The sequence below is a fragment of the Oxyura jamaicensis genome, chromosome 10, assembly GCF_011077185.1.
Source record: "Oxyura jamaicensis isolate SHBP4307 breed ruddy duck chromosome 10, BPBGC_Ojam_1.0, whole genome shotgun sequence".
NCBI lineage: Eukaryota > Metazoa > Chordata > Aves > Anseriformes > Anatidae > Oxyura > Oxyura jamaicensis.
In genome coordinates this window covers 4,093,157-4,110,589 of record NC_048902.1, presented here as the reverse complement: position 1 = coordinate 4,110,589, position 17,433 = coordinate 4,093,157, and the positions used below count along the sequence as shown (strand labels likewise).

The following is a 17,433-nucleotide window of genomic DNA, read 5'->3' as shown; positions in this document are numbered from 1 at the left end:
AAACTAGTTACAGACCCATTGGCAGCAAAATGACCTGCTCATTCATCTCTCAAATTAAATGTAAAACTTAGGTCCATGTAATTTGTGGCCATTTTAAACACTTGCATATTTTTTACTAAAGTCTGAAAGCTGTTAATTTCGGTCTCCTGGCCAAACTCCAAACAGAGTAATTATTCTGCTTACTCCTTTCCTAAATTACAGCAACAGCTTCATAGGGAACAAATGCGTTCATAATTTGCTGACCTAAAGTGCTCTTGTATTGCTATGCACTATTAACAGTTGCTGTATTTCAAGCTATGGGTGGCTGCGTTGCCGTGGTGGATTAAATGACCTCTGGGCAAAGCATGTATATCTTTCCTTTGTTTAAAGTGCTTTGGGAAAAAAGGTGCTGTATATATAAATACTATCATAAAAATCATTTTAGACCCAAAATGTGTGGGAGCTGAAATGTGTTCTCTGAACAGGAGAAACTCTTGGCAGTCAATGATGCAGCTGGATAAAGGAAAGAGACTATTACTACTTGGGAACAGAGAATGTATGCCCATGGGCTGGGAAGCTGATGGCCACTGATTGTCATGGAAAGGTGCTTTCACTGAGAAGCATTGTAAAATTGTGGAGCAATATGGGAAACAAAAGGAGAATGGAGATTTAAGTGAAATAGGAGGCTCAGTGCTTTGGGGATACCTGCTCCTATAAAATGAGGCTAGCTGGCAGGCTGTATTTTGTTTGTTTTCAGAGGTAGAGGAAGAAAAAAAAAAGTTGGGAAACCTGATAAACTTTTTCAGAGATTCAACGCATTGTTTCTTAAGGTTCTATATTTTCTTCTGACTGTGTTGCAGCTTCTTTAAAAAAGATCCATACTCTGCTTGGAAGGTGAGGGAAAGACTGAGACAGTGTAAGACATGAACAAGAGGCTTTTACCCACTTTTTCTTCATACTACACTGAAAAAATAGAGTAGTCTATACACAGACAGTGAAGTGAAAAAATGATTTATGTAAACCTGTTCAAATTGTGGGAGAGCCACGTAACAAAAAAAGCATTCCTGGTAATTCACAGAATGGTTATAGTGCATCAAGGAACAGATTTTCACCTAAAGACCTTGCTTTCATTGACTTTTGTCTCTGTGTTGGGAGTAGAAGCACTGGCTGCACTGGCTGATCTTCTCATATAACCTGAAAGTAGACATTGTGCTGGAGAGGTTTTTTTCTTGAGTTACTTGAGTTAAATAGAAAGCAGGGCTTGGTTCCCATTCTTCCATTCTGCTAAGTGTAAGCAGCTCTTCTCCTTCACTGAGTAGCAGGCTTATGGTCAGGAAAAATCAGAAATTTATTCCAGCACCAAAGCTGCCACTGAAATATATTTCTAAATGGATAAAAGTCAATTTAGTACTTAGCAAAACTGAGAAGATAGGACCTTCTCCAGAAAGCTGGTGAGGTCTTGACGCAGTGCTGTAATCCACTGGCACTGCTAGTACAGGGTCCTGGAACTGCAGTGAACAAAAAATCACACATACTGGGCATTTTAGCAGCCAGAGAGACTGCAGACCATTGTGGATGGTCTCCTAATCCTTACCAGAACAAAAAGTGTGTTTAGAGAAATAAAAGTCATCTTTGAATAATCTGCTATGAGTAAAACGGGTTCACTTTTCAGCAGACTTTATTTGCTGTGAATAATTTGACTAGCTTTGTTTAATTGGCAGACACAGCATTAACCAATCATATCACATTTCCCACAGGCTCTGAATCATGTTAGAAGCCTTCTGCACTGTTAAATGATCACTAGTTTTCCTGTTTCAACAGTTATTTTAGTCAATCTTGCCAAGTATCCATCCACTGATGGCAGAACATAATGTTAAATATTTTAAACTACAAAATATCTTTAGGATGGTGCCTGAACAGCATTTACCTCTCTCTCATTTTGGACTTTATTACTTTATCTATCAGAAAGAACTTTACAAGAAAATACAGAAAACTCTTAGTAAACACAGTGAGTACATTACTAACAATTTCAACAGAATTAGATTCTCATTTTGATTTTCAATAGAATATGGACATCTTAATCACACAGGAAAATCAGCAAACTCTGCAATATTTGGGTCTGAGAGTGAGTCAATTGTTGATTGTTGACTTGAAGGACTGAACCTGGAAATTAAAACTAACAGTAGATTCCTAAACCTCTCATACGAACCAATTTGTGTTTTCACAAGTATTCTCAGTCATATGTGACAAGGAATCTTATAACAAGGAATCTAATTTTAAGCCTTCATTTCTAATATCTCCGTAAAAAAAGAGCAGCTCGGTAAACCAACAAGTCTGAACAGAATCCAGACCACCAGGTATTTCTCATTACATTAAAAAAAATAATAAAAAAAAATTGCTTACCTTGTATCTTACTTGATGATATGTTCCACTTTAACATAAGCTTTTTTTGTAAGATGAAAGTTGAAAAAAGACTTTAATGAAGATTGACTCCTCAGGAACAGTGAATAGGTATCACAAGCTAACATTTCTCAGTTGTACGTCCTCTTCAACAGAAGGCACAACTCTGTCACATATTTGAGTGCTTGCTTTTGCAAAACCAGCGTGTTCTTAAAAATGTTGCTAAATAAGATCGTTGTGTACTACATTCATGTGCCAAAATACACATCCACTATATAAGTAAGACACATGCATTTAGGCATCCAGGACAGGGTCTCAGAATTGGCTTTTTAACTTTAAAAATACAGGCCTCTATTATGAGCTAAATGGCATTTTCTCTATAAGACAACCATAACATTTGTGTACCCAAAATCAGCAGAACTGGTTCTCTCAAATTATAGCAAACTATCAGAGACAGAAGACAGAAATGATTTAGACCCAAATCCTGGCCATTTATAAGTCAAAGGCTGATTTGTCATTCCCTTAAAAGAGACTGGTATTTTGCCTATAACAGTTACTTTGAAGCTGACTTTAGAGCAGAGTACAGGAACTGTGTATGAGATAGATCAGATTTCCTGTTACGACCACAGATGCATTAGCTGGTGTGCAGATCAAATACTCACAGCAGTCTTCTGTATACTGGAACTCATACGGTAAAACAGGTCCATGTAATCAGGTAGGAATTTGCAAGGATGCAAAAATAAAAATGAAGTCCTAACATGGGATTTAATTGATTGGATACAGGGGTAGGTACAAAACCATTGCTCAAGGAAAGGCTTATACGATATGCAGAAACAGTTGGAGTGGTCTTTGTTGCCTTAGCATCAATTGTGACTGAGAATATTGTAAGGCTATTTTGTAGGATCTCACGAAGGAATACCCTGAAAAGCATAATTCTGTGGAAGCCAATCACCCTGGATTTAAAGACAGAAATGTTCTACCACATTAATTTTATTGTTTTCTTAGAGGATACAGTGTCACAGCTGTGGCTAGCATGGATGATACAGGGGAAGTAATGCAGAGCATGTTGAAATAAAAGAATATGATTCTCTGCTTTAGTAAGAATAGCACAGCAGTAGAAAAAAACAAGTAATGGATAAAAATCCATCTTTGAACAGGATGCTGAGTGTGATGATTAGAAAATGGGACATTTCCTTAAGGATCTGAGAGAGACCTCTTCCATTTATCACAGCATCTAATTATATGTGATGGCAATATCAATTTTAAAACAATCAATTGCTTATGAAACCAACATTGAATATAAAGAAATTGTAGAATATTGCAGATAAATCCTAGGAGATTTATCTTTTAAAGATGATAGTGGAGCAAGATGATCAGTGAATTCCAATACACACAAACTTAAATTAGTACTCCTGAGTTTGTATAAATACATACTGCATGTATTAAGAACATGTTCATAGTAAAACCGAACTAGAGGATTTTAAGAATTCTGGCTGCTTTCATCTTCAAAAAAAGTACTTGAACAGCTGTCCCAGTGAATTAGAGGAATGAACCCTATTGAGGTTTTGAGGGGTTTTTGAGGTTTTTAGCTGAGAGGTACTGAAAAATATGTTTCCTAGACTAGGGAAATAATGCAAAAATGATGCTTGGCTAACACAAGGTCATTGCTCTTGTTTGCTGTCTGAGGGGATTTTGCTTTTTTGGTTTATATGATGGAAACCATGAGTATTTAACCACAGTCCTGGAGACTTTGCTCCAGCAGAAAATGTTCACCCCTCCAAAGTGCAGGCGTGGCATATCACTTTCCACATCTCATACAGTTTTTCTCCTGTTAGGAGCCCGATCACTGTGTATCTGCAAAGCAAAGGGCACCGAAGTCTCAATCTATAAAGCACTTCAGAGCTACAGCTCTAGCAGAGAGAATATTCACGCAGGTGAGAAGGAAATAAAAAGGAGGGAGAAAAGACAGAGAAAGAGAGAGGAGGCTGAACAGAAATATTTATCTGGAGTTAGTGGGATAAATGCAGGCCATTCTACTAAGGAGACACTGTTCTACCTCTCCAGATTTCATGACAAGACAGGAAACTCAGGTTTATTGTTAAATTCGTATCTGTGGATTCTACTTCCCCCCCTGTACTGCCCTCGTGTGGCCTTAGTTCCAGATCAGAAGCATAAAAAAATGTCACTAAGGGTTTTGGAGCAGGGTGAAGTCAGTGACATCAGATTTTGGACATTTGGATTCAGATGCTTAAATTGGGATATTTTTACCAATGCTACTCTTTTGGGCTAAAATCTCCTGCTGAAGATTAGAGTCTGTTGTAGTTTGATCCGAACAGTAAGTCTGACCCTCAGCCCGCGTGCTCTGCCAGCAGGCCTTGCTGGCAGCTGAACGCCAGTGCACTGCCCTGCTTTAGCCTGTGGGTTTGCACCCTGCTTACTCTTGTGCGGCTTGTGTGAAGTGAGTTGGTGGCTCCTGTCCTGTGCGTAGGAGATAGGCGTTTGTGTCACTGAGATCAGTAACTCCAAGCAAATGGCACGTCTGGCACAATTAGATTGCTGTCGAGCAGTGAGCGGAGAGCTGAGGGCCTGGGGGTACTGGGACTGCGCCTCTTTCAGTCATGGCTCCTACGTCGTGGTGAAGTTAAACCCCCCCTAATTACAGACAGTGTTGAATACATTTCACTGACCTAGAGAAGATTTTTTGTCTCCAACATTCCTTGCACAGCTCTAAACTTTCAAGAAGCATAAAAAATAAATAAATAAATAAATATCCCACACTACTGGCAGGAGCCAACAGCTTATTTTACCATTGTCGGTCACCACGGGGTGATTTTGTGCCTACGCCCTGGGCTGTGTCTGAACAAGGTCTGACCACTTGGAGCCAACTGGTTGTGCCTGTGTGTGGTGTTGCAGACCATTTTCCTCTCATGAACAGACAGGGCTACCTGACTCTCAAGGTCACCTCTCCTTCCTGCCTCGTGCTCTTCACTGTACTGCACCAGACCGCTGCCAAGGTGCGGACCTCGCTTTCCAAGAATAACTGCTTGGGGTATAAGCAAATGTCACTGTAATAAAGTCGATGGCAATGCATTGGCTTACACTGAATTGTGCCCCATAAATATTTCTACATCAGTGATTTGCTGGGCAGTGTTTTATTTTAACCGCTGCCTTAACTAATACCAAAATGCAGCATGGAGAGGGCAAACAGCCAGAGCTCTGGGTTCTCTTCCTGGCTCAGCCGTGGTGACACTCTGTCTGTTTTGCTGTCTGTGACATGGGAATAATAATACTAAAATTGCCTCATAAAGTGCTTATATAGCTACAATGCACTATATAAGAATTAACTGTTATTACTGTAGACTTTGGGAGCCAGATTTTGAACTTTCCATGCACTGATGGGTCATCAAATTACCATAAGCCTATCTGGAGAAATAATTTTAGAAGTGGACTGTAGCAGAGCATGGACTGCCAGAAAAACCTTACATTACATGTCCAATTGAAGGCTGTTCTCCCACCATCAGAACATAACAGGAGGGAACAGATCCAGACCACAGCAGGTCAGAGCAGCCATTTCATACCGACCTCTGCTAGAAGTGAACTGGCGAGAGTTCATCTGCATATGGTCTGAAGAAAAACCTCAGGAGAAACAATGGATAAAAGAAACAAGTGTTGTGAAACTGAAATAGGATGACGCCAGTCAAGCCACATGACCCTGGATGCTTCCTTGTGTCCTTTCCTGCTTGTTTGTGAATGCCTTCTTCCTCCAGCTCAGGCACTCTTCTGTTTCGGCAAACACAAATAACAGCCTTCTACTTTTGGTTTAAGGGAACAACAAAGAAAGCAGAAAGAACAAATGTAACTTTCTGTGAGCAACCAGTCTGATCTTGAACAGGCTGTAGCAACTCGGAACAAAATGGCTAACGCCTCTGTGAACAGGCTGAGTGCTTCCAGCTTTCCAGGAAGGAAAAGGCATGGTAAGTAAGTGGCAACACACCCCATGCTCTGACTTCCAGATTCGTCTTAAGAAAAGGCAAAAGGTGCTGGTAGAATTTCCCTAGAAATTAGTAGCAGAATGTGAAAAAATATATATCCCTTTTATCTAAGAGTCATGATTTTTCAACAGTGCATCCATTCTAGAATAAAATACTACCCAGCATGCCCTGATTACAGTATGCAGGCCTAATTAATCACCGAGGAAACATTTTCACAGTCATAAAAATGAATCTGCAATTATTTGACAGTGATCTGATAACAACTGGTTTGTGGAAAGAAGCTTGGATTTTGGCACCTCCCTCCCAGAAGAATTCCAACATGGAAAGAATATGATTTGCAAATAACAATGATCTGTGCTTTCCAAATGTATCAGAAAAGAAGACATCTGACATGCCTGGCTATAAAAGCAGAGATTTTACAGCTCTTCTTCTCTTTGTTCTCTCTAATTTTTGCAAATTTCTCATTTCCTATATTAGAAGCAGTGCTTTCCATTGTTGGCCCCCGTCCCCTTTTCCACTAGTGCTCTCAGATGTTCTATGGATGTTCTATATAGTCTCCTGTGCTGAATTTTACACAGACTGCCTTAGGTGCTTCTAACGTCCTTGATCACAGTGATTATGAGCAAATAAGAAAGCGGATTAGCAAAGGTTAACAATTAACTGGACACAGAAATATATGGAGAGAGCTGGTTAAAGAATATCTGCCCTGCTCAGTGAAAGAAGGTGTATGGACAGATTCATGAGCTTTTGCAGAGATAAAAGTATGCAATGAATAAGTTATCATTGTAGAAGGTACAATTCATTCATCACTTGTGGAAATAATCTGGTGGCAGGATGATGAAAAGTCTGCCATACATTTTCGTGTTACCTAGAATTTGTAGATACTTGTGAATTCTTTTTGCTTTATGTTGTAGCTTCTTAGGAAAGGCATGTAAATGTGTATGTACCTTTACTCCTTAGAGATGGCCATTATTCTCGCTCCTCTCCTCCTTCCAACAAGCCACAATCAACAAAAATATTCAGTTCTAATGAAGGAACTCAACTGTGGTGTATGAATTTTAGATGGAACCTTAGATACACTGGCAAGATAAATCTGTTGATCCAGTGTGTATATTAACATTGTGCTAAAGCCCATCTTCAGTGTATCTGGACACTGTTTCATGCTATAAGAACCGCCAGCAAAATTTTGACTAAATCCACAGCAAAGCTCAGTTTAGCTCTCAGCAATCTGATCTCCGATACCTGGTTGGACTGTTCCTTTGGGTTGTGCTAAGTTTTACTTGGTCCTAAATTAAAGATCAGACTGGAAATGAGAATTTAAGAAAAGAAGTGTAAACAAAGATTAGTATTTTTATTCATAACAGAAGGCATTTAACTGTGTGCTCAGAAAGGGAAGAGCCCAATTTTAAATCCATCCTTTCAAGACACAGCTTTCCATGTTATTTTAAATTTTGATCATACTTCGGTGCATGCCTCTGACAGACCATCCCCCGTGTCTGAAGGAATGGCAAATTGCTGCGTCACATTCGGGATCTGCAGGAGAAAGCTCTTCTGATTCTCTGTCCCAGTCCTGCAGCAAATTACAAGCTAAGGGACAAAGTCACCCTAAGCTGTCGACTGCTACAGTCCCTTTTGCTGTCCTCTAAAGCAGACTCTATTGTGGGCTGGGGTTTAGTGAACATGTAGCCTCACTAACTCATTTTGCACCAGCTACATGATAATTTACAGGACAGAAAATGTCCCCAGACAATTTTACCTTTTGGGCTTTGGGCCAGATGCTGCTTCATTTCCCTGGTGTGAGTCAGAAATGGCTCAGTTACAACAGGATAAATTGGATAAGCCCATTGGCCTCAGTGGGACAACTGAATTTGGCCCATTGGATTAGGCCCCTCACCTTATTAAAATAGTCAGTCTTCTGGCTGCAAGGAATAATATTAAAAAAAATAAATAAAACTGAAATTCACATAAGTTGGGATATGCTCTGGATGGGGTTGTAACAGGATAGAATATCAGATTTAATCCTGTTTTGTTCTACAGTACTGAACATATGTGTGGCAGTACTGGAGAAAAAAGCAGCCTCTCATTATTCTCGGTGCGTTTTGCAGCACACCAGGGCATCTGGGCAAGGAGACTCTCAGAACCATGGCAGGGCTGGAAAAAATTGCCTGAAATGAGGTGTAAAGATAAATAAAGAATGATTTCCTTGTTTTAGTTTGAAGATTTTTTTTTTTTTCAAAAATCAGGAAGATAAATTAGGAAGGTTTGCATTTAATGTGAATGGTCTGTGTACCTCCAATTAACAGAAAAAAAACTACATAAAAATGTATGATGAATGATGCATCTGCTTGGTCCTTTTCTCATTATACATACATCTGAAGTGGAACCAATGCCATTTGTGAATAATTTAATTAAAATAATGGCAAGTATTATTTTTGTAGCATACAAAACAGTAAACATTAATTTAATAAGGCTGAGAATCATGAAATGCAATCTTAATTACTAGAAACTGGAATAATCAGCTGAACTGAGGCACGCAAGACAATTAACTTTTTAGAACAGAGTTTACAGCTGCTAGGGTGGAACTAACATACTAAGAGAGTTAGCAGTCATTACTTTGAAGTGCATAATGTTTCAGAATAAACCATAAAAGCAACATAAGATCTCTTCATCCTGCATGTCTTTCAAATATTCTATAGCCCTTGGAACTTCTCACGACATTTTATGTTTTTCTTGTCTGACAGCCCCAGGGCTTAATACTAATCTCTGCGCCAGCTCTCCTTCATAGGCATGGCTAAGCTGTCATCCAGTGAGGGTACAGACTAGAGAGGATACCCCTGGGCCAGCACAGACATTTGTGTTGTGTTATCCCTCTCCTGCCTATACCTATTTTATCAGTCTGCCTTAAAATGAGTTAAGTTTCTTGCATTTTGCACTCTCCCGGGAGGCTGATACAGATTTTCACTGTATCATTTAAAAACATTCTGATTTCCACCTCCTTTTTGTTGGGAACATTTTATAGCTTATTCTCTGCTCAGTTTTTTACTGTTCACCCTGATATATTTATAGAAAGCTAGCATACTAGCTGGACAAGCAAGGAAGCTGTTAGAGGCTCCTCTTGTAAATGGACTCACACTTCCCCTGATTATTACTTCTGGTTTGATAGCAGCTTTCCTTCATACTGGTACCAAAACTGCAAAGCTTTCCATTTGGCTGTACAGGAGAACCATTTTCAAACTGGGTCACACTCAGCAGTGGTGAACTTTTAGTCCAAGTTTAAAGTCAAAAGCATCAGAAAGCCGAGAGTTATCACGTTCAGCATAAAATACATGGAGCTTTTAAGCCATAAACACTGAGCCTGACAGCCTCTTTGTTACTTGCAGTAGGCCAAATTATACCATCTGCTCTGCAAGTGACACTGCTTTTTTTTCTCGGTGTGTTCATTTCTCTGCTTTTCATTCTCCGCTGCATCATTTCTGACTCATCGTATGAACTGAGCAAGAGAAAAATGGGAACTGGTAGCTCAGGCTTCATGTTTTTCATTCAAAGTCACCACACGATCGCAATCTGTCAGTGCTGCCTGCCCATGCCAAGGGCCCAGTGTTTTCCAGTCCTGTAATTTTCTAAGTTGCAACAGAATTACAAAACAAAGCAAAAGTGATTTTGTAGGGCTAAAATACTGGTCCCAAACTGCAAATGTGGTAGCCAAATTTAGATGACATTTACACTTTTCTGAATAAAGGGAATGATTTCACTTTTTTCTTTTTCCCTTCAATTTGCCACTGTGTTTTGAGAGCTCAGATTTGGGAATATGGAATAATAATGACTATTAAATTAGATAAAATATTCATCAGCATTACCAGCTCATGTAAAAAGGAAAACGATTTAAAAAGGGAATGAAATTAAGAGGTTGTGTGCTATAATGAATGAAGCCCATAGACCTGAAAAATAATCTTAATAAAGTGACACCTAGTGGCTACAAAGAGACAAACCCTGGGAGAAGTTTGCCTGAGATCAAGACTGTACAGCCTTGAAGAGGACCTGGATTCACACAGGGAAAATAGCCACAATTTATAACAAGGAGAAGCTGTTTTTGTTGGGCTGGGTTGCACTGGCTGTTTTGTGCCTTCTCATTGTTTTGGCTGAGCTTTCTGAGAAGTCATTGATAAACCCTTTACATGAGCCTTAGCCTAGACCTCTTCTGCTACAGATTTACTGCAGCATTAAAACATCAGTGCTTCTTGTTCTCTTCACCACCACTTCAAAGTCACCAGTCAATGATCTCAACTTTCCAAGAAGCTCGTTGTGACTTGCTCTGTGAGCATGGAAGTAGCCAGTATAACTGTGGGTCAAACTGTATTGATTTGTATTTCCAGTTACACTACAACTGAATGTACAGAAGAGGTATGGTGGCACTTTTTTGTGTTCTTTTTTAGTATTTTGTGCACTTCCTCTGCCTTGTCTGTGCATTCTTCCTTTTGTCCTGCATCCTTTTGAACCAGATAGGTAAACATCTACTAAAAAAAGCCTTTGGCCATAACGTCTGTACTTTGCATCTGAGCCAGTCTGGGACCGAGGCGTTGCAGTTACATTGCTGTGTTTGCCCCTGTGCACTAGTACTGATCTGTAGGAATGCTTCTTAGAAAGGATCCTGCGTCTGTAGTTCTTGTGACATTTGATGTTTTTATGTGCCAGTTCAAGCCAATACAGGTACAGAAATAAAAACAAATATTATGTAAATTTGAAAGAAAAATACCTGAGCATGGCTTTTTAAAAGTTCTGCCGTTTTTAAACATTTCTCTCTTAGAGCATAATGCATCCTTGGAGCACAGGGCAAATCCTGTTTTAATATGCTAATTGGGTCCTGTTGCAGTCAGTGAAATATTAAAATTGACTTCAATGGGCAAGGATTTTTGACCCCAGATTTTAATTCCAGATTTAACACTGCCCAACTGTGTGATCTAACTCCTCTTGGCTTCTGTTTATCTGCAAACTAGAGAAAACACAGGGAAAAAACTGTTTCAGTGTGACTTTCTGGCAGCGTTTTATTAGGTCTGTTCTTACCAAATGTTTTGCCATTTTCACATGGAGAATTCTACTGAAGAGTTTAATATTGTAATGCTCTTTGAAAAGTGTTTTCTAATGACAGGTAATTGAATTGACCATGCACAGGAAATGGAGAAGCTTGTATGCTGCTCTGATTAAAGGGGACGAAAATGAAGACAGGTATTATAACAGTCTCAGTTCTTCTTTCTCTCTCAGAAGTGATGGATTTGAAAACTTTAGAGGGGAGAATTTTGATTTCACCACTGTCTGATGTGCACAAAAGGTATTGGTCAGCCAACACATCTCATCTTTAAAAGTTGACACACCTGTGTTGTGTAGCCGTTCTTCTAAATCAGAATAGCCAGATATCTTGCTCCATAACTTTACTGAAATGACCGGCATGCAGGAATGAAAGCATTTAATGCACCGTGTACCAGTACAATAGAGCTATCCTATGCTGCAGACAGCGACTATTGCCAAAGTCCATTTTGCACAAGTTTCATGGTTATACACATTAGGAACAGCACCCAGCAGATCGGATCAGTCAGGACCACGTCAACTGTACACGTCAACTGACACAGCTATTCTGAAAGACACGTGGGATGATAGTGCTTCTTCTCTCACCAAATGTGCACAACAGTTTGATGCTGCCAGGAAGGGGAAGACTTCCCATTTGTGTGTTCTGCTGAAAACTTTTTCTCCGAGGTTTATTAAAAATCTATAATTTGGTTTGGTTTTAGCATAAATTTTGCTACTCATGACATTTGTTGTGTGTATCAAAGTTTCCTTCCCTTCTTCATTTTGTATTTCAGGGGTTTACAGGGCCACGAATTTATTTGGGCAAGTTCTAGAACAAATTTTGGAGTAATTCCAACCTCCAAAGAAGGTGTTACTATTACAGTATGTGGATGATCTTTTATTGTTAGGACAGGAGAAAACAGTTGTGAAGGAAGCCACTAACAAAGTATTCGACTTTCTGGGAAAACAGGACTTGAAGGTATTGGAAAATAAATTAAAATTCGTAGAAAGAGAAGTCAAGTATTTAGGGCATCTTGTGTCTAAGAGGGAATGAAGAATAAATCCGGAAAGGATTCAGGGAACTGTTGAGCTATTCCTACCCAAAACTTAAAAGAACTAAAAAGTTTTAAGAGAAAGAGGTTTTTAAGGAATTAGGAGTCACGAAGTCCAAAGGAAAAGAGATACTCCCTGATGGGAGAGAAATGCTGAAGAAAGTGCTAATGAGGCAAATATTAACTATTTTACATCAAGAGGGTCATTGGGAAATTCAAGCAACATGTGATGCTGTGCTATCAAAATATGTATGTGTAGGAATCTATATACTCTGGCTGAACAAGTATGCAGGAGTTGTGTAGTATGTCAAAAGGTAAACAGGAAAATTATCTGCACTCAGCCCAAGGGGAGCGAGAACCAGGAATTCAATGCTTCCAAAATGTACAGGTAGATTTCACAGAACTCCTTAGAGTAGGTAGATTTAAATACTTATTAGTCTTGGTAGATCATTTGTCAGGGTGGGTGGAAGCTTTCCCTTCAGCATCTGCTACTGCAAACATCGTAACTGAATTCTAGAACAAGTAACTCCCAGGTATGGAATTGTTGAAAATATTGACTCTGATCAAAGAAATCACTTCATGTCAGAAATGCTGCAAGGGCTAACATGGACTCTAGGAATTAAGTGGAAATTTCACACTCCTTGGCATCCTTCATCTTCTGGAAGGGTGGAGAGGATCAGACAGTAAGGAAGCAATTGACTAAGGTCTGGAAACTCAGCTTCCCCAGACAAAGTGCTTACCTTTGGCACTTCTCTGAATTCGAACTGCACCAAGAAAAGATGTGGGAGTTTCACCATATGAAATATTATTTGGATTGCTGTACTTGGACAAAGGGAATGAGTTACCTCAGTTTGAGACAAAATATACTTTTCTTAAGAACTGTTTACTCAGGCTGTCGTCCTCTTTGTCATCTCTCAGGACCCATGGACTGTTAGCTCAAACCCCACCCTTGGAAGTCCTGATCCATCCATTCCAAGCAGGAGATTGGGATCTGATGCGAACATGGAAAGAATCGAAGCTGCAACCTGAGTGGGAAGGAGTGTTCCGAGTGCTCCTGACTCCTGAGACGACAGTAAGAACAGCTGAGAAAGGATGGACTCATACCTGGGGACATTGCCCAATGCCAGGACTTTTCAACTGTGATGGAGAGAGGCAGCCAGTTCCCTCAGGACCCTGGGATTCATGTCACCAGGTCCCATACACCTGTACATGTTTAGATTCATCAGGTGGTGTCAAACCTGCTCTTCACTTATGGGTGGGACTTTGACCCCGCAGCCTCCATCTATGGGTTCAGGGAAATGAAAGACTTGGGAAGCCCATCTACCAGTGCAGACGCAGGCAAAGAAGCTGCTGAGTACCTCAGCCTTCTCCATGTCTGTCGTTACCAATTACTCAGATGTAGAAACTCACTCCTAATGTAAGAAATTAGCCACCTATAATTGCTCACACACTCCCATTTTCACCCCTCAGTCTATTTTCACAAGTGCTAAAGGTGCAGGTGGCCCTCGGGGACTCCTCTGGCAGCCCGAAGGGAGCTGGGTCCTCTCTTGTGCTCTTCCTCGGGGCTCTGTGCAGAAGGGATGCCACCGGTCGCACAGGGCTGGGGGATGGGAAAGAAGCACTCACACAACCCCTGAGAACTGGCAAGAGCTGTTTATTGCCGGGACATCCTGCAGGCAAGCCTGCGGGATGTCCGTGAGATTTGGGGGCTCCAAGCTAATGCTTGGGATGGGGCCTGAGCAACAAGTAGGGAGCTGGCCGGGCACTCCTGTGCTGCAGTTTGTGCTTCCTGATGGCACAGAGTGAAGACGTGCCAGGGTAGTCCCAGGTCCGTTCTGGCTGCGGTGGATCCACTTCCATTGCCTCCTCCGTATCTCCTGGTGGATCCAGCTCCACGGGCTCCACGGTGTTGGGCAGGAGGATGAGCCAGTCTGCCTGGGACTGCCCAAACAGGATGCCTTCGACTCGGCATGTTTTCTGGCCAGGGTGCCGCACCAGGGGGTCGACCTGTTCCACCCTGAGGTCCCATGCCGCTGTTGGCTTGATGTTCACGCCTGCGGTGCCAATGATATTGCTTGGATGTGTCTGCGGGCTGCGCAGCAGAGGTCCCTCGAGCACTGCTGTTCCTGGTGCTGCTGGCACTCTCTGTCCATGACACGTTTCCTGGTCAGCTGCCTTCCTTCTTGGTGCTGCTCTGGGTGGCATGGCTGTCCTCGCAAACCAGGCAGAGCCGCTTCTCCCCTTGCTGCCTCTAGTCTCCGAGTAGCTTAGCGAGTGGCGGGCCAGCGGCAGGGGGCCTGTTTTATAGGGCCCACAGGCAGTGGTGGCCACTGTGACCTCAGCAAGCCTCTGTGATGAAGTGGCCCACGTGTGGCCAAAGGTGGCTGTGTTGGGAGCAGCCTGGGAGATGTCCTCACGTGGGGGAAGGAGGAGGGTTGGGGGGGCTGAGGGACCCTTTTCAGGGGCTGGCTTCCCTGGGGCCATTTGGCTTGCCTGAGAGAAAGGCAGCCCCTAGACCACAGGGACTGCCCTGCACCTCCCGTGTTCCACACAACGTTTTCCAGCCCAGGCTCTAGCCTCTCATCAGTGTAACATGGAATCACAGAAACATTAAGGTCGGAAAACACCTCCGAGATCATCTGGTCCAACCACCCCCCTACCACCAATGTCACCCAATAACCCACGGCCCCAGGCACCCCGTCCAACCTTTCCTTGAACACCCCCAGGGACGGTGACTCCACCACCTCCCTGGGCAACCCATTTTGGTGCCTGACTGCTCTTTCTTATCTATTATATATTATCAATATAATCTATTATCTATTATTAATATTTTGTTAATATTTATTAATTTAATAAATATTAATATTTAATCTATTTTCTAAATATCTGTTTTCTAGTATCCAGCTGACATCATTGAGATTTACTACTTCGAAAATGAAAATTAATTCTGCTTTATGTAGATACTTGAAAAATTAGTAAACCTGGGGGGAAAAAAATGAATGGTGTGTGAATTAGAAAACACTGTTGTAAATATCTCAGCTATAATTGAAGAACTAGAAAATAAGTTTGATACGTTTGCAAAAATAGTACTCTAGAATTGAATAGTATTAGATTTATTAATAACCTCATAAGGAGGAGCATGCACCGTAATTATTACAAGTTGCTGTATATATGTAGATCAAATGGGATGAATTTGACTGATCTCAAAAATATTTGGAAAAAAACAAAACAAAACAAACAAACAAAACAAAAACAAACAAACAAACAAAAGCGAGATCCTCCACAGAGTAGCTCAAGATGACAATTCCTGGGGATTTAGAAACATTTGGGAGAAACTAACTTCGTGGTTACCTGAATAGAACTGGCTCAAACAACTATTTGTTGGTACTGTAATAATAATGGCATTGGATATCTGTCATCCCCCGTGACATCCGAAGAAGAATATTGCACCTTAATGTTGGAAAAACTCAAGAGTGCGGATGTGAAGAGGTGCAAAGACAACAATAGGAGTAAGAAAAGAAGAGGGGGGAATTGTGAGAAACCAAGTTGTGTTTTTGCAGTAGAGAATTACTTTTCTGTATTCCAAGGTATCTGTGTTGTCGTAAGGAGAAATGCTAAGTAGGGAAGTGGACAGCAGAAGGCCTCACTGTTCCAAAGTAAGGCGAAAGCTTGAGAAAAACGGGATGAGCAGTGTGAGAACAGTAAAACAACGATCACAAGTTCTCAAAACATAAGAAAGGAGAAATTAAAGGGTTGAAAAAAAGAAAAATTTGTACATATATGGTTTGGAGGAGCGTCAAGTAGCTTGTGAATCTGTAGACTCAGGCAGTGAGGAAACGGGAGGTGATCAGGCGTCGGGTAATAGGGAATAAAAGGTTACTATTACGTGTTTACTAAAATGCCCTCCTGATTGACAGGATGCCCGCCATTGCAATCGCAAATAAAATAGCTTCACAGAAGGTCCTGTCTGAAGAAAATTATTTGAGATTTTTCTCACATGTGCATTCATCAGCTTTGTGTCTTCAGAAATGGCATCTTATTATTAGTAAGTCGCATTTGCCAGGAATACTGAAATTTGTGTTGCTAAGAGCAGTTTTATGCAGGGCTCTTAAATATAATCAACTAAGAATATGACTGTAGCTTTCTAAATTTGCCAAACATATATAACAGAACTATTTTTGCCTTGAAAAATTTTGGAGGTAGTTTCTATAAGAAAACCCATATATTTTTTTCCTAGACAGCACAATATTGTTAAAAAAGCACACTAAGAATTAGCTCTTTATTTCTGCTGGCTTCATGCATCTCTTACTTTAAAAACTTTAAAGACTTTACTTACTTTAAATAGTAAGTTTCAATGAGAATCGGTAAGATTTGGTAATAAGTAAGCTCTAATGGTAGAAAATGGAATTGTGTCTTTATATAGACAGACAACTGATTTCCTGATAGGAAAAAAAAAAAAAAAAAAGCAAGCTGATGACACTTCAGAACTGGCTGATGGGCTTGTGTTTATACAGGATTAATCTATATTGAATTACATAATTAAATTCAGACTTTGACTCAGGTTGAAGTGTTTTGTGCAGCTGTGAATCCATGGGGTTTTAGAGAGAACACTGTAGGAATCAGGAAATTTAGCAGGGCAGGAAGCATCCACTTCACAGCAATGAGAATCCAAGCTGCTTTGAATTTGTCTTCAAGTGTGAGTCTAAGACACACATTGGTTTTCATCTTCCCCAGGCCCTCCTCTTTCATTCAGTGCAGATTATAAACAGAAACAAAGGCTTCATGTTGGGCCTATGCAGATGTGTCCAGTTCTTCAAGTCTGGGTCAGGATTATGCTGCTTGGTTCTGGCCCAGTGCTTGATACGTTGGGGTGCTAGCTGAGTCATTCCCTTTTAATCAGTGTTATGAAAATAGGGCAGGGGAATTAGTTTGTACAGTTTACGTACAGA

The 17,433-nt window shown here is 40.7% G+C and overlaps 1 protein-coding gene and 1 long non-coding RNA gene across 3 annotated transcripts in view; one reads left to right on the top strand and one right to left on the bottom strand.

Annotated features, from left to right (window-relative positions):
• The window catches only part of LIPC (lipase C, hepatic type), a 71,095-nt gene extending 68,551 nt beyond the window's left edge, over nt 1-2,544 (bottom strand). The window contains exon 1 of one of the 2 annotated variants that reach the window (XM_035335534.1): nt 2,383-2,544. In XM_035335534.1, the coding sequence (XP_035191425.1) occupies nt 2,383-2,419 (37 nt within the window). In that variant the 5' untranslated portion in view covers nt 2,420-2,544. The remainder of the gene's footprint in view (nt 1-2,382) is intronic. The other variant, XM_035335536.1, reaches the window with a different exon arrangement.
• On the top strand, nt 749-16,399 carry LOC118171975. Its single transcript, XR_004753503.1, has 3 exons — nt 749-758; nt 6,405-6,416; nt 16,224-16,399. It is a non-coding gene; the product is annotated as an uncharacterized LOC118171975 (long non-coding RNA).
• Nucleotides 16,400-17,433: the final 1,034 nt, after the last annotated feature.